The 17,148-nt window shown below is 46.8% G+C and overlaps 1 protein-coding gene across 2 annotated transcripts; it reads left to right on the forward strand.

Moving 5' to 3' along the window:
- Nucleotides 1-1,526: 1,526 nt before the first annotated feature.
- Nucleotides 1,527-16,931, forward strand: DCAF10 (DDB1 and CUL4 associated factor 10). 2 transcript variants are annotated; one of them, XM_055700276.1, is made up of 7 exons: nucleotides 1,527-1,859; nucleotides 5,525-5,638; nucleotides 10,596-10,793; nucleotides 11,225-11,427; nucleotides 12,221-12,331; nucleotides 13,566-13,711; nucleotides 15,394-16,931. In XM_055700276.1, exons 1-7 carry the CDS (start codon nucleotides 1,567-1,569, stop codon nucleotides 15,736-15,738), a joined length of 1,410 nt encoding a protein of 469 aa, XP_055556251.1. In that variant the 5' UTR covers nucleotides 1,527-1,566; the 3' UTR covers nucleotides 15,739-16,931. The 2 variants fall into 2 exon arrangements, with proteins under 2 accessions (XP_055556251.1, XP_055556250.1); XM_055700275.1 differs by having other exon boundaries at nucleotides 1,530-1,859; nucleotides 15,370-16,931.
- Nucleotides 16,932-17,148: the final 217 nt, after the last annotated feature.

Raw genomic sequence — 17,148 nt, forward strand, 5'->3', positions numbered from 1 at the left:
AGCTACCAATAGTTTACTTGCCTGAAACTTGCTTAGCAGCTTTTAAACACTGCGCTTTTCCGTAAAAGTAACAATAAAGCAAGGGGAAGAACAGACGACACCCTTCCTAGCCATCTGCCTCTGAGATGTACACGTACCAACCCAGCTTCCTACTCGGTGAGCAAGCAATTTTGGTCCTCTGAATTTTCCTGTTATGCAGAACTGTTGTCTTCCTGTTGGCCAGATCTCATGTCTCTCATCATAATTAGGTACCTCACAAGCAGCCACCCAGATGAATTGGTTACATGGATGATCATAGAAACACTGGTTTGGGTTGGAAGGGACCTTCAAAAAGTAACTGCACGCCACCTCCTTTGCGTGGTCCTTTGGGAGGTGGGAATGACCCTCTCATGTCTTTTTTTACCTGAAGTTTTGCTCCTTAAAGTCTACGTGGTGCCCAGCAATCCTGACGTGTCTGGAGCCCTACCTCAATACCTGGCTTAGTAGCATTACTGGTGAGCAACCAAACCAGTAGCTGGGGTGGGGGAGGACCTCGAGGTGAGGACCTGTGTATCTTCATCCACCTTCTGAGGAGGATGTGGGGAGGGACTGTTGACCTGCATAGCATTCATCCTGCTGCCTGCGTCCTTTGCCATTTTGATCTGGTCTGTGGAGGAACTTGCTACCAGCATCCCGGAAGGGTTGGGTTGTGTTTCAAAAACTCCTCCATGGCTTGCTCAGCGAAACCGCCAGAGTCCCCAAGATGAGAAGGGCGGTAAAACAGAGGAGTCTTTTGATCGATGATAGCCGGGCCATCTGGTTTGGGTGCCGAGGAAGACGTACTGCCATCTCTTTGGTTTGCGGAGCATAAAAGGTGGTCAGCCAGTTAAGACTTGTTTGCTGGGGCTGTCTGTGCTACCTCTGGGTTGTGTCTTCTCACAGACCATTGTATACTGGGAGCTGGCCAGCGCTGGAGTTCGCTCTTGCAGTCTCTCGAGCTGCCATCACCGAAGAGCATCGCCAGGAGCTGGAGAGACACGGTATCGGCCGTGAGAACGCCGGGGGGGGGGGGGGCGGGGCGCACAGGCACCAGAACTGCCTTTTCTGCCGCGTCCGATCGCATAGCTCGTTGCATCGACTGCGCGCAAAGCCCGGAGCCCACGCGATGGGCAGCACGGCACGCCCGGCGGCGCTCCCGGTGCCCGCGCCCCGACGGACGGACCGGGCTCGCACTCCGCACCGGGCTCGCACCGCCGCACCGAGCGCGGCATGTTTCGGACCGCGTAGACGGGTGACAGGGGCAGCGCCAGGCGCCTTCCCTCCCCGCTGCGCCCGGCGAGACTCCCGGGATAACCGGCGGCTCCGCTGCCGTGCTCGGGGAGGCCGCGGTCCGGGCGCTCGGCGGGTGACGCGTGTCTGGGCTCGCGCCGACCCGGTGCCCCGCGTCGCTTCCCCGGCGGAGGGACGGGCGCTCCGGCCGGGCGCGGCGGCGGCGGCGGCTCCCGGAAGACGCGGCCCCGCCGCGGTCACGTGGGGCGGCGCGCAGGCGCGGGGCGGCCGGCAGGGCGGAGGGCGGCGGGCGGCGCGATGAGCGCGGAGGCGAAGGTCCCCCGGGCAGGGGCCAGCGGCCCGGCCGTCCCGGGGCCCGGCTCGCCCGCCGGCATGGAGCCGCCGGCCGCCCCCCCGCGGCCCGCCCCCGGCGGCGGGCTGTTCGGCTGGCTGCGCGGGCGCTGCCTGGGCCGCAGCGCCGCCGTGGACCCGGCGCGGGATACCTTCCGCGCCATGACCGGGCTGTACGGCTCCATCCAGCCCGCCGACTCCGTGTACCTCAGCACCCGCACGCACGGCGCCGTCTTCAACCTGGAGTACTCGCCCGACGGGTACGGGCCGCGCGTGGGGCTGCCCCGGGCCCCGCCGTCCCGGGCAGAGCGAGCGGCGGGGTGCACGCACCCGCCCGGCCGGGCTCCGCGGGAGGCCCCGGGGTGGGGTGGGGGGGCCCGGGGCGGAGGCCGCGGCCTGGGCCCGCTGCCCGGGGGTGCGCCGGCGCCTCCGCGGCCCTGCCCGCAGGAGCGGAGGCCGCGGCCGAGGCGCAGGGCGGAGAGCCGGGCTGGGGCACCGTGGCTTTAGGGCGGCGGGAGCCTGTCGGGCCGCCCCGGGCGCTGCCGGGCGCGGGACGTGGTTACGCACCGAGGGCTCCCGCGTTGCGGTACGCGGCTGTACCGGCGGCAGCGGGCGGCGGCCGGGTTCGGCCGGAGCCGAGCAAGCCCTGGCGCCCCGGCTCGGGGCCCAGCCAGCTGGGCAGGAGATGCTGGCATCCCTTCTGGCGCACGCTGTGCTTGTAGCTGACGTTTTCTTGCAGCCTGGGGTGGTCTCACGGTGTGGATAAGCCAGAATTAAAATCTTTGTCACCCTCGCTGGCTGGTCTGCTTTTTCTATTTTCAGTGAATTTTCATCAAGACAGAGCTCTGGTTTCCAGGAGCACCTGAACTGGTGATGGTTTTGCCATGGTTGTGCTGTAAATCTGAGGTTCAACTCCTTATTTGTTCCTCTCTTTTTCTCAAGAGGATAAAGTTTAAGCTCCGGAAACAATCAAAACCATTCCCAGGTGACTGTTGCTGGAAAACCATTTATTTTGTAGATTCCCCAGCCGTGTGTGTGCTTAAGGTTGGCAGGGCGCCGGTGTCCTGGCCGCTGTACTTGGCGGCACAAAGAAGCTGGGTGGGATTGCTCTGCTGGCTTAGCCACGGTGACTGAATTGCAAGAATACCCCGCAGGCGGATGTTCCGTACTGGTGTGGGAATCGTCAGCTGTAGTAGCAGTACACCTGGGCTGCGCTTTAAGGTTATTTGTGCATGTTTCTGGCAAAAAGGGCGATTTTTGGGTTCTGCCTGCCCCCCCCCTTGTGCCTGATGCTTGTGAGGCTGTATGGTGAGCTGAAGCAGGGACCTTCCCTGGCCGAAAACGAGCCCAGCAAAAAAGTTCTGCTGCCGAAGGAACGCGTCCGCAGACCTGGCGTTTTGCGTGGCTGCAGGGCTTGGCCCAGGAGGCTGCAAGTGGTGTTGGGCGTAGGTTGGGGCCATGACACTGAACCTGTCGCCTTTAATACCTTTACTTTAATATTTCAATAAGTGAAACAGCCCAAACCATGCTCGCTTCTGCATGAGCCTTTGCTGGTTAGGCTTGGCTTGGAGCAGTCACAAGACCTGGTCAGACCCGTCCTGTGCGATGGAGACTTCTGGTCTCCCTGGAGCCTCTCTCAGGGGAACCAGCTGTGGTTATTGGTGCTGCATCGTTGTTCCTTGCCCCTTCTGTTGGCTGCTGGCTCCTCAAAGCACTGTTCTTGGGCCACGCCGGGAGTCTGGCCTTTCGGCTGGGTGAGTGCTGCCGGTTAGGTCCAGCCTGCCCTTGGGATGCTGCTCCTCAAGCGCTGACTTTGTGGACAGCAGGTGGCTGCCCTCTTGCCTTAACACTGCTGTACTGGTCAGAGGAACTTCTCAGCTTTCCTGGAGGTCAGCTTCACTAGTTTAGCAGGCCACCGTTCACTGTCACCGTACTTGGACTTCTTCAACGTACATGAACCCAGTATGTGTCAACAGCCCGGGAGAGGCTGGTGCAAAGCCAGACAGGCTGCCCATGCTGCGAAGTTGGTGTTTTCTGTGCTTGTTGGGACCCCTGTGAATGCTCTGCAGAGATCTCTCTGGACTCATTCACAAATAACGTGTATTCTGGACAAAGTCCTGGTTTTTTTTCCTCTGAGAAAACCTTTAAATGGATACACAGAGGTCTTCGTGTGGGAAAGAAAAGATGCTGGTGTTTTGTTTGGGTTTTCTTTTTTTTTTTCTTTAAAAGAATTAATGTCCTTGAAGTTGTAGTTCTTGGAATTTGTTCTGGTTTTGGCAAGTGAATTAGGTGATGCACTAAAGTACTAAGTCTTGATCTGGGTTGTTCTGTGTCCTAAGAGTAGTAATGGCAGCGTGGTTGTGAAATCCATCTCAAAAAGCATGGATAACGATGAGCCATGTTCCCAGCCTGACTCTCTACTAACGCCCAATTTAAACTGATGCCAGTGCCCTGCTGTTGCTGCCTTTGACCGGCACACCACCACTACTGCATTTAGAAAACGATACCTTTTGTCAGAAGACTCTTTTTCTTTGTAGTTAATAGCTTGTAATGTCTGATAGCATGACTTCTTGCTCATTCAAAAAACTTTTAAAAACTTTGTTATGTAAGGTTTCAGTGAAAAAATGACTCAGCCGCAGAAAGTCTAGGCATTTGGAAGAAATGTTTGAACCGGTCTTCTGCCTTTAGCATTTACTGGCTTCGTACTGTGATGTAGCAAAATGCATGCTGTCAGCAGAGCTGCTTGAGTTTGGATTATTGGGGAAGGACGCTATGCTTTGCAGTTCACTTTAAAAACGCTTCTTCTGAATACACAGTCTGAATGTCATCTTTATGCTGCTTTTGGGTGGGTGCCAAACTACATTTGCTGTCAAAGGCAGTGTTACGGAAGGAGATAAGGAGACGGTATGTTTTTAACCTCGAGAAGCTGGCTGGTGGACTTCGGCGCTGGCTGCTCGTTACAAAAGTGGTGGTGTGGCTGGGGTGACGTCTGTTAAGGTCTTAGGGGGGGGGAAATATTGTCATAGCTGATAAAAGGAGGGAGATGGGAGAGGGTTCTTACCCTATGTTGGGTTAGCGCAGTGACAGAGTGTAAGTTATCCGAAGGTGGCTCGCGGGTTGTTGGCTTATGCACGTGCCCCTCCCCCCCCCCCCAAAAAAAAAAAAAAAAAAAAAAAGTGTTGCCAGGGAACGGACAGAGGATACCATGGCATGGGCACAGTCGTCTGGGAAATCTGCAGTAGAATTCCAGAGTAGATGCTGTTGTCTTTTTTTTTTTTTAAATGATTTTTCTTTCCTGCAGCATGAAGCAAATAATCCCCACATGAGTGACACAGCAGGTTTTCATGCCAGCGCTTTGATTCTTCTTTCTTCCCAGGCAGGAACCATGGAGTTCATGCACTCACTGCAGTGTTGGGGCAAATCTCCCTCAAGTAACTTCTGAAAAAAAAAACCAACCAACAACCCCACAACCCCAAAACACACTTAAGTGTGTGATTTAAATAATGCCATCGTTGGATCTGTGAAGTACATAACAAAAAAAACCACCTTTCATGTTAAAAAAAAAAAGTTAATTAAAAGATCATGTGGTCTTTCCAGCAAATGCACCAGCTGTGCCACAGCCAGGTAGGAGAAGAGTCACGGTCTCTCAAAAAGGAGTTAGAGAAGTTAAGTTCTCCGGAATAAAACACCGTGGTATTTTCTGCGTGTTTTGTGTGTTAGGTGCCGGAGAATAGGCATCTGCAAGAAGGCAGTACAAAAATATCAACACTGCTGCAAACTCTCTGCAGCGTAAGCAGAAAGCTAAGCTAATTGACGGTGAAGCTGTGTTTCTGTGAGGACAGGGAAAGGGAGGTAGCTGGATGCGCACAGGTGTCGTGTCTCTTACTGAATACAAATGTTTCTGCTTTGTTCTGCTACCCTGCAGGTCAGTGCTGACTGTTGCTTGTGAACAGACTGAAGTACTGCTTTTTGACCCAATATCTTCAAAGCACATCAAAACTCTCTCCGAAGCTCATGAGGACTGTGTCAATAACATCAGGTAGGTCAGAAGGAATATTTTGTCTCCGCCATAGATGCTTTTCTTACAACAGCGTGGTAAGTTTGTGTTGGGCACTTGCTTGGAGAGCGTGGGTTTTGCGATGCCGTTAGGTTGCAGTGTGCTTTGTGCCATTTTCCTTCTCTTTGGCACTGGAGGTCGGGAAATGCTGGAAGGGGGAAGAGGAGGAGTCTGAAAGTGGCGGTATATAATGCTGACAGGTGGTTTTGTTGGTGGAGGAGCTGCAGTTTTGGGGACGGGAAGAGTGTTAAGTTACTACTACCTGGTTTACCTGCCCTTTGGAATGCCCTGCGTGAACGTAGTAAGTCAACGTAACAGGTAGTGTTTGATTTTGGCAAGTCTGAGGCTGTAGCTATTCATGTGAATACAGCTGGTATTTTGAATTGTAAGCGTAACTGCCATAGTTGCATAGAGATTTCCGAAGAAAGATTGGCTGCTTTAGATACAGGTATGCTATAGAAGAGCTGGGAAAGGGGAAAGGCTTCCTCAATTCAACTTAAACTCAGTCTTTATGGTTTAAATCCTTTGTCTGATTCTTAGGATGAAGTGGGAATCAGCAAGCACAGGAACCCAGACCTTCAGTATTTTTGTCATGTAGTGTTTTTCCTTTTAATTTCTATTATTTGTAGCTGCTCTGGGTCTGAGGATAGACTTTGACATGTGAACTTAAGGCACTTCTTAATCTTGTGGACCATGTTGCAGCCTGTCTTCACTCAGATTCTCAAAGCAAAAAACCCAACCCAACCCAACCCAAACCCTAAACCCAAACGAAAAATCCCCCAAGAAAACTTGTGGAAGCAATCTGAGCGTTTCCTCTCAAAAGAGCTGAATGAGGGGTGCCAGTGCCTTTACACATTTGTCAGAGAAACTGATGTTTTCCTGAAACTGCTTGTCCTTTTTCAAGAGGCTGAAGTTTTACATCAGTTGGATTTCTTTCAGAAAAGCTGAAGTAAAAGCTGGGGCTAGCTGGCACAAATAGAAGAAGAGACGTTGAGAACATGCTTTCCTGTAAGGAAATACAGCTTTTCGCGTCTTGCATGCCAGTGGTTGTGCTTTAAACGTGCTTAGTTTTTAGATAAAGCTGGGTGCGAAATAAAGCCATGTTACCGAGAGATTGGAAGGCAAAGGCAAACCGGATTTATTGTGATTTTCATACATCCCTGATTCAGTATCTGATCCTTACATCCATACTGCTCTTGCTAGGGTTTGAAGTGAGTGAGCCTGGGTCATGTTTTACAAAGAGAGTTCTGTTGCATGCCCCTTGACTGTTTAGCTCTCTCTGTTGCAGTCAGCTGTGCTGGTCTTGAAAATTTATCTTATTACTTGGTTGAGAACAGCACTGAAACTTCCTGCCACTTTTTTCTCTTATTCATACCTTTCTTTCGACTTTGGCTGTCCGTGAGGCTTTGTACATCCGTTCTTGGTCCTTAAATGTCTTTTCTCTCTGTAGTTTGATAATTATACTGGTACTACCTCCAAGCAGATAACTCTCAGATCTACTGTTAATTACCAGACTGGCAATGTGTAGTAAACTCTTCTGCTTTCCTTTAAAATGCTTCCTAAAGCTTTGTTTTGCCTTTGTAGGATGTTGGCATCTTTTTCTGTTTTCCAGCATGTCCCCGGCATTTGTGTGTTGTTACAAACTTGCCTACAAGGAAGTTAGCTGTATTTGGTAACAGATGATTAGTACAGCATTACCTGGAGTGTTGTTTCCGCTTAGTGAGTAGGACACCAGGCACTGTAGCACTACAGAAATTCCTTGTAATAAGCACCGAAAAACCAAACACCGTTACCACTGTGCCCTGTCGCAGGTGCCTCAGAGGTACTTACCAGCAAGGAAGCATGTGGTGGTCATCTTCCAGCAAATCTGGGTACTTCACACAGTCTGCAAGAGCCAGTCCACACACACAGAGGTACTTGTTTGTTGCGTCTCTGCACAGAGATGGACGCTAGGTCCCAGATCCACACAGCTAGCACACCTCTTAACACATAGTAAAACTTCTTATATGCTTTGAACAATGGTTTACAGTTGGGTTTAGTTACACCTAATTAGCTTAGGTTCTTACCCAAATTTGTCCAATTCGCTATAGATACTTCCATTTTTCCTCCTCTCTTTTTCTTTTTAAAAGCAAGTAATTGCTCTGCCACAGTCACTGCAGATTTGTGCGTAATCGTCTGAAGCAGACATTGTATTTCCACCTGAATTTGATCAGGTTTTGAGCTTACCTAAAACTCTCCTGTAACAGAGCTCCGGGGCACAGCTGTGTTTCACGGAGTATTTGTTAGTGTTTTTTTAAAAATTGCTAGGTTAGTTTGAGGCCCTCTTAAGTTTTTTTGTTTTCTTAAGGAGGAAGATAATCTCTATTTATTTTCTCCGTGCCAGTCAGTTTTATGTGCCAGCGTCATACGCACCTTAAAGGAGCTGTTTTTCAAGTGAATCCTAGTCTACTTGGCCATCCCCTATATGAAAGCTGTCCAGTATCATTTGTACCTCCCAGTCAATTTCTTCCAAAACCTGTTTGTGGTGGGTGAAGCAGGGTTGCCTGTAGCATCCAAGGTAAAGGCAAACGTTGGATTTTTACAGGCAAGAGGTGTACTGTTTGACTTGCCCTGAAAATCTGAACTGTGGGATTCTTCCCATTGTAGTTGGTTATTTTTCATTGAGGTTGTTGCTATTTTTACATGATGTAGTCTGGTTCCAAGTCTTAAAGAGATAAAATGCTGTTTCTAGGGGTAACAACACGTCTCTGCTAGATTGTTCTTGCCTTAGCATTCATGTGAAGCTGCTTCTGGTGTTACTCAGATAGGTTTTATTTTCCCTTTTACGTCAGGTGGGGCTCTTTTTTTTTTTTTCCCAAGTGCCTTCTTCAGGCATGAATTACAAACCTAAACCAGTATGCTTTGTCCTCCTAAAAGGGCATGCATAAATTGCAGTGGGAATGGAGCATGATAAACATTGATCTGTGAAATAATTCTATCCAGTGATTTTTCTCCCTGAACCAAATAATTTGTCTAGGTGCGCTTTCAAACAAAGGCTTGTCCTCAGTAGCTGTTTTTGAAAAGTCGTGTGTTTGCTTCAGTAACTTCTAAATTCAGTGCTGAATTCTAGCCCTTCTATCCCCTTCTTTCTGATAGAGTGTTTTCACATCAGCTATTCTTTCATTCTGTAATGATTTGAAGGTGGTCAGGCTGCTTCATGTGACTCCAGGCAAGAGTGATACATACATTGACTTTTGGCTGAAGACCAGAAATGATCGTGGTAAAGAATTACCACCTGAACAGGCTAAGTACTTAACCTGATCCGTGTAGGAATGTTGTGATTCCAACTCAGACCACTCAAATCTCACATGTACAACTGTATTAAAGGAGTTGGTAAATTTGGGTAGCTTGTGCCACTTGTGCAGCTGCTACTTCCAAAGATGATCTGAAATTCTCTACCCTCAACAGTGCTGTGCACTTGCACTTTGATACGTGTACCTGGTTTCGCACATTTGAAAAGCCCAACTTTGTGTGTCTGCTTCAAACACATGAACTGTAGTAGTGTGGGGGAAGAAAAGGCAGAAGGGATGGGTCCCTTGGTTTTTAATGGAGAGCATTGAGGTTGTCCAGGTGGTACCAAACATTCCTTGATGTGGGAGGTCTGCATGGCTCCTCCTGGCTCTGCAGCTGCAGCGAGCCATGCTCCTGGGGCACTGCGGGGGTGGACAGGCTCCAAAGCAAAAGATGAGCAAGGATGGAATGAAGTTACGGTTCTAGGGAAACGTGCAAACAGCGGCCAGTGTTCGGTTTGAAATCTGGTACGTGTTTCCAAGATAGCAATACTGCGTGGAAAACCACAGGGCCAGCTTTGAGGTGTGCTCGGTGCAGACGTGCGGTGAGCCCCGGGCATCTGTGCAGGGCTGTGGCTGTGTCACAAGAGTGGCAGGAGGACTTCTTGGAAAGGGCCTTTGGGAGACCTGTCATCTGTAACAGCCTGCTGGTTAGCCCAGGGCTTTGGGTTGCCTCACCAGCGCCCTGAGAAGCCTGGTGCTGAGCGTTCCCAGGACAGGTGGTTCCACTGCTGCCTGTGCCACTTGGGGACAAGATCCGGTGAGAGCTTTCGTTGGGGGCTGACTACATCGCATGCCAAGGCAACCGTGTGTGGTACGGACCACCTCAGAGGTGGGGGTGTTCAGGCGTTGCTAAGGGAGACGTGGGCACCGTGTGTTTCGGCTGAGCTAGCGGAATGTGTGCCATACAGAGCAGCAAGGTTTAAAAGCGGTAGAGGACTAACAAAAGGTGATCTTTATTTTAAAAGCCTCCTTTGAGTTATGTTTGTGGTGGAGAAGAGAGGAAGATTTACAGTATAGCAGGGGAAGAATACGTAGGTAGAAATGAGAGTTAAGAAGAGCGTGTGCTTAATTACGAGCTGATAGGATCTTGTGTAGTCTGAAGTGATGATGGAATTCCCGTGTCTTCTGGTGCTGCCTGTCTGTAATAGTGAAAGAATCTGGCAGAAATGCAGTGGTGTCAAAGCTGACCAGTCCTTAGGACGTTTGTGTCTTGTAAAGACTTGGTAAGTTTAAACCTGAGTATTTTCCAGATGGGTAACTAATTTGGTTACCACACAGATTCTGTGTGAGCATTTGTTCCACTGGTGGTTTGGTGGTTGTGTGATCTTTACATGAATCATAAAAAAAAAAAACCAAACCCACCCAAAAACCTTCAGCCATGCTTCTGTGGGTTTACTTGTTGGCTACTACAGATGTACTACTGGTTGGTATCCCAACATAACTGGTTATTAATTGAACTGTTTTATTGGCAAATATTTTGCTGTGTGGGTTTTTTTTTTTTTTTTGTGTGTGTGTGTGATCACTCTTATTTCTGTGATAGCTTAGATTTCTGCGTAGGAATATTTAAAAGGCACTGAGCAGCCACAGTGTTTCTCTCCCGTTTTCAGGTTTCTAGATAATCGACTCTTTGCGACCTGTTCTGATGACACTACAATAGCACTTTGGGATTTGAGAAAGCTGAACACTAAAGTGTGCACTTTACATGGTCACACCAGCTGGGTTAAGAACATCGAGTATGATACCAATACGAGATTACTAGTGACATCCGGGTTTGATGGAAATGTGATCATTTGGGACACAAACAGGTACGTGGCTGTGTTCGTGCCGTTGTGTTTCTAGAATACAAACAAAAGGGTAGGGTTCTTCTGCACAAGACTGAAAGCCTGCTGCTTTGAATGTTGCTCTAACGCGTTCTTAAATACTGAGATTAGTTTATAACCCTTATTGAGAACTTGGATCACCTTTATATGGTAATAGTCCAGTAGCTAAAAGGAGAGCTTTTCTTGCTGATGTGCCAAAACGTAGTCCTTCCTTTTTGAAAAGGTTCTGTCTTCGCTGCTGTGCTAGTATGAAAATGTGACTCGTGTCGTTTCATTAAAATCTGATTTAAGTAGTGTAAAGCAGTACTCAAAGAATGAAGAAGGATGCTTAGTGCATCTTGGACTTTCTGAACATCATTAGGTGCTTGAATCAAAGCTAATTGCAGCCACTTCTTTTGCTTTTGTTCGCTGCCCAGGTGCACGGAAGATGGATGTCCCCACAAGAAGTTTTTTCACACCCGTTTTCTTATGCGAATGAGGCTGACGCCAGACTGTTCCAAAATGCTGATCTCAACCTCCTCTGGATATCTTCTGATTTTGCACGACCTTGACCTAAACAAATCTTTAGAGGTTGGCAGCTACCCAATTTTAAGAGCTAGGAGGACAACCTCAAGTTCAGGTGAATGCTTATGGAAGGCCGTGGTGGCTTCTGTGTTAGAGGTTGTTTTACGGGATACTCTTAGCTAGCAAAAGGCGGCAGAGGTGGAGTTGGAAGGATTCTGCTGAAGAACGCTTTGGCGTGGTAGCTGCTCTTTTGTTCAGGGGTCACACACACCTACTGTTGAGTAAAGTGTCTAGGGTGATTTCTGGTGGCAGGACTTCAGTGCTACAGGCTACAACCTCTATAATTTTGTCACTAGCTTTGTCTCTAGCTTTATTTATCTACTGTCCTTGGTCCTGTAATGAAAAACCCGAAGCCGGTGTTGAGCAGGCTGAGCGGGTGTGAGCTGCAGCAGCTACTACTGACTGATGTGTAACGGTGTGGTTGCCCTTGACAGCCAGACCTGGAGGAATCGCCTCCTCTGAAGTCTCGCTGCTTGCTTGCTCCTGCTTTCTGGCAGTAACAGAACAAAATCCGGACAGAAACTCTGCCGTTTGGGGTGTCAGGATATAAAGGGAGTGGCCTGGGGAAAAATTCATACCCCAGCCTCTGGTGATGATGGTGCGTAAGAAGGAAGGAAAGAAGGCAGCTCCTCTCTTATCCCCAGTAGAGTTTGTTGTGCTGGCAGTTTTATTTGTAGGAGGCACAAAGACCACGGTCATTTTAGCCTATAAACTGAGCTTTGAAAATTGTTTTCTTTACAAGATGCCTTCCCCTTCCCCTTTACTTAACATTTCTGAGGAGGGTTGAGGGATGCGCACAAGCGCGCTGTGCTTAGCTGTTTTGTTCACGTAGCTGATGCTGTTTGCAGACATAACGTCATCAGGTTCTTCTGGTCCTCGAGCTGTTGGTTCACCGTGTCACCAAAATGATTCAGGTCCAGTGTCTGAGAAACACATGTCACGGTCCTCCCAGCGAGAAGGTAGGAAAAGATTAAAAAAATAAAAAATCATGGATTTTGACTTACATCTAAAAGTGCATAATAGTGAAAAGCGGCTTTTTTGTCTCTGTGACTTTTAAAATAATAGTGTTGCTATGACTTGTGTTAAACCAATGAAATACTGTTGCACACCACAGTCTGGGGATCTAATCAGTTTTTTATCCCAAGAAATCTGATAACAGCAACAGGATCTTTATTTTAATATTCATACATTATTGTTGTTACCTAGAGGTGCTCCCTTTTCCTTGCGTTTTTTCCTCGAACAAAGTTTGTGTGAATGACCTTTAGGGGAAAAAAACCCCCACACCCCACTCCAACCCCTCAAAGATCCCCAACAAGAGCTATGTTTTGCTTTTTGTTTCTCTTAATGATGGGCTTGTGTATCTGCAGTTTCTCCATGAGGAGCCAATAGCGTGGAAAAAGGCCATGCAAACAGATCTTACAACAAAAAAAACGAACAAAAAAATAGCACGCAAACAGATCTTAAATGTGGACAGACTGTTATGTGAAGTTTTAATTACAAATGAAGTCATACCTCACGGCAGACCTATGAAGACTGATGACCCTGTGTTTATCAGGCTTCCTCTGAATCTAGGATAAACCTTCATAGCGTCAATGTGAATTTGGCAAATCGGTAAACACTTTGTGAACCATATGCAATTTAAAATAAGTGTAATGTTAAGTTTTACCTACTCATGGTTGTTAAGTTACTCAGACGTACTTAACAAAAGGAGGAGCCTTATCTGGATGCCAGGCATGATTTATCTGTGAAAAGCTTTCTAGCAGTGAGGGGGGAAAAGGGAGGCAAGCTGCATGCGGTTGAGCAGACTTTGGAAAGGATTTGGAAAGGACATCATACAAGTTTGAGAACCAGCAGTTCTTACAAAAAACCCTCACTCTTGATACTTTTTTTTTTTTTTAATGATAATGAAGAGCATGTGTGTGGAAAGTTAGCTCTGACTTAGCTCACAATAGGAGGTGATTTAATGCAGGTCTTTGAAGGCAGATTTCAAAGTAGAAGCTATTTGAAAGCAAGACTGAGCTCATTGGTATCTGCCTCCCTTGTTCATATCACTGCCTTTTTGATTTATCCTTTTATAAAGGTGCTGTCTTTTCTAGCACTCGGATGCAAGTGTCATCAGTAGGCTGATGAGAGGGGTGACGATCGATGTATGGACTTCATTGAGACTTAACAGTTGCCTTCCCCTTCTGCTAGGTGGATCACCTAGAAATAGTTTGGAGGTCTTAACACCAGAAGTTCCTGGAGAAAGAGATCGAGGCAACTGCATTACATCACTACAGCTACATCCAAAAGGGTGGGCTACGCTTCTTCGGTGCTCAAGTAATACGGATGACCAGGAGGTAAAACAGTGGTGGTTTTTGGTTTGGTTTTTTTTTTTTTTTTTAAGTACTTTGAGTAGATATATCAATCATACGGCTATATTGAAATTTCCTTGTTTTGGGGGGTACGTTTGCATTTGAATAAACTAGTCAGTTATTTCTGCTTACAAGTGCATTAATTTCACATCAAGATGATGAATTATTTTTTTTTTATAACCTCATATGACTTTGTATCCTGTATTCAGTACTCCCGTTGCCCAGCTCCTTCACAGACTATATTATGTAGGTCACAGCTCTCTTAAAAGTTTTCAGGCCGTACCTGTGCTGCCAAATACATGCCTTAAAAATATGTACCTGCCAAAATATAGGACACTTGAACTCGGAAAAGACCGAGTCTGAGAGAGCCGGTTGTGTTTGGGAGCACCTACTTCTGAAGTACCACCTTCCAGGTTAACTCAAGTTCACTTAGAACTTAAAGCCCAACCAGAGCCTTCAGAACACCTGGATTCCGCCAGATGGTCCTTTTGCAAGCACCTTTTTTTTTTTTTTTTTTTTTTTGCCTAGGGTTATTTCAAAGTTAGCGGTGCGTGACAGTTGTGCAGAACACTGACACAGAGGTTTGAGACTTGTTTTCCAAAAGGACAAGTGATTCTTTGAACGCTTGACCAATAATAAAATCAGTTTAGTTAATTTGATAGCTGATGTAAGTTGGGTTTGGTTTGGTTTTGGGTATTTTGGGGGAGTGATTGTTGTTATTTTTTTAATTTGTGGGGTTTTTTTTAGAGGAAAGGCAGTCTTAGTTATGGTGACTTCTTACAGATGTGTAGAGGACTGAATGAAAGCCTAGCAGATTTGTTACAAATCTTAATGCTGGTTCTGTAAACTACTATACAACACCAAATTTTTTGAAAATGCAAGTATTATACTGGGTTATAGTGGTGCTGATGATAGATGTAGGTATAATTTCCCGTAGTCCTAGTGTCTGCCTTACTCCCTTCTGTTAATATTAGTATTGTCCCCTTTGTGTTTATTTCAGTGGAATACATGAAGCAAAACTAAGAACACTTCTTTTGTCTTGTGGCTGAAATTGAGTCTTTCAACATGATTAAACTTTGTCATAGAGCTGGTTTTGCATTTGGTTTGAGATTAGATAATTAGATTACACGTTGAAGTCTCTGGCTGTCTCACAAGTAACAAACTGGTTACAGAGCTGTTCATAACATTCCCTGAAAAGTCCCTTTCCCTCTTGTTTGAAGATTTCTTTCCTTTTGAAGTAAAGGACACAAAGTGTCAATGTTCAGTTGTAAATTTCAGTAGGCTGAGTTCTACTTATTGTAGATTTCATTTAAATGTTTACTAAATTAGAGCAGGTGCCTGGCCAAAGGATTAGGATTTGTTCTTTGCAGATAGAAACTAAATTTAAAAAATATTGTATCTAGCATCCATTTAATTAAAAAAGCAGCTCTGATGCTAGACAGCCGCTTTGCTTAGTTCAAAGCGGAGGAGATGCCAAGGGAAGTGGCCTGTTTTCAGTGTTTCGCATCACGCTTATCAAAGAGTAGATAACCAATACTTACAGGACATTCCTGCATTACTCACTGAACATGCAGTGGGAGGGAACGAGGATTCGCAGTGCTTTACCTTTCTTTCAATGTTCCTCTCTCTGCCTCTCCCTTTAGTGGACTTGTGTCTATGAATTCCAGGAAGGAGCCCCTGTGCGCCCTGTCTCACCTCGTTGTTCCCTGCGATTGACTCATTGCATTGAAGAAGCCAATGTGGGCCGGGGTTACATCAAAGAACTCTGTTTCAGTCCTGATGGCCGAATGATTTCATCCCCGCATGGTTTTGGGATCCGCTTGTTGGGATTTGATGCACACTGCAGCGAACTTGTCGACTGTTTGCCCAAAGAAGCTAGTCCACTGAAAGAAATCCGTTCCCTCTACTCTCACAGTGATGTGGTACTGACAACCAAGTTTTCTCCAACACACTGTCAGATTGCCTCGGGGTGCCTTAGCGGACGTGTTTCTCTGTATCAGCCAAAGTTCTAGGCACGGATTGCATCAACAGGACCTTCAGGTGTTTGTGGTTTTTTACTTCAGTTTAGTTGAAGTGTGGTCTTTCTGAAATCTCTTAAACCCGGATAAGGTCATAGGTACTATGATCTCTCAACACAACAACGGAACGCGTTTCCAGCCCAGCACTGTATGCGTTCTCATACTGCATCCACAAGTCCGTGCACTGTTTTCAGCCTCCCAAGCAGACCTCTGATGCTCTGTCGTCCGGTCATTGTTCTGGTTTGTTTGTATCATAATACTTGCTGGTAGTTTCCTTCAATGCAACTTGAAAGGGGCTCTTTGAAAGAAATGTAGATGGGGCAAGGGTAGCAGTTCAGCAGAAACTCACCCAGGCTCCCTGGGTACGACACCTCCGTGTTCCAAAGGAGCTGAACTTCCTCATGTGTGCTTCCTTGCACTTTTTCTGTTGCTGAAACTACTATATGGCGATTATTCCGTAACGAGCTGCTTTTCTACGTAACTAACACAATTAGCTTCTGTCACAAAAAGAAAAGAAAGTTTTGGTTTCATTTAGATATTAATTCGGTGGTTTGTGATTGGCTAGAAAAATGAGTCGACCTTCTGTAATGCTTTTGCAGCAGTTAAAGAATTCTGTTTTCTGTGATTGCATATATAGTGTTTACTGCCAGAAGGAAGAGGTGGTCTATATGGAGATGTAGCTGCATTTTTTTGTCAGAGAATTTAGTAGGAAAAGACTGGGGCAGGGAAGCAGGAGCTGAATGGGTGAAGACTCTGCCCTGTAACGACCGCAGACGAACTGTTTGGATGTTTCATGTGCCGAGGGTGTCCTTGCTCGGCTTCTCTTGGGCAAGTTTGACTCCTCAACCACCATGGTTTCTGTTGTAGGGAGCTTTCCGCATCAATAATGTAAACCTTTATCCTGCATTTGAAACTTAACCCTGAAGAATTTTCTGGGGGTGTTAAGGCTGGCTCCTACCTGACTGTTCTTCTGCACCTCACCTGCACTGTTGCTGTGAGAGGAATTTGTCTAGGACGTGTCTGTAGTATCACCAGATAAGCCTTTCTTCACATGTACTGTCAATTTGGGACTGGATTAAAAGCACGCCTGTCTACAGTAAGATCTATATGGATTTAACTGGGCTTATGGTAAGATGTGAAAAACATTCATGTTCACCATTAAATCACAAACGAAGTATGAATGCCAAGTTTTAGCCCTGCAGTTCATATGGCTAACCTTGTAAATGCAGTTATTTCAGTCTCGTATGTCCATATCAGTTTATAATATTCTCATCGCTTAGGTGTTCCAAGATTATTTTTTTTTTTTTTTTCAGTATTTCACTAAGGTTTTGCTGACCAATCACACACTCAACTCGGCAGGAAACTTTACCTACAAGGGATTGTACTGTTTCAGTGTTCACTGTC

The sequence above is a fragment of the Falco cherrug genome (genome assembly GCF_023634085.1).
Source record: "Falco cherrug isolate bFalChe1 chromosome W unlocalized genomic scaffold, bFalChe1.pri SUPER_W_unloc_1, whole genome shotgun sequence".
NCBI lineage: Eukaryota > Metazoa > Chordata > Aves > Falconiformes > Falconidae > Falco > Falco cherrug.

Excerpts from the sequence above, each read along its gene's own strand:
- DCAF10 (XM_055700275.1), top strand. The coding sequence starts at position 1,567 with ATGAGCGCGGAGGCGAAGGTCCCCCGGGCAGGGGCCAGCGGCCCGGCC. Across the intron at positions 12,332-13,565 it reads ACGGTCCTCCCAGCGAGAAG|GTGGATCACCTAGAAATAGT; the intron begins GTAGGAAAAGAT and ends CCCTTCTGCTAG. Across the intron at positions 13,712-15,369 it reads GTAATACGGATGACCAGGAG|TGGACTTGTGTCTATGAATT; the intron begins GTAAAACAGTGG and ends CTCTCCCTTTAG.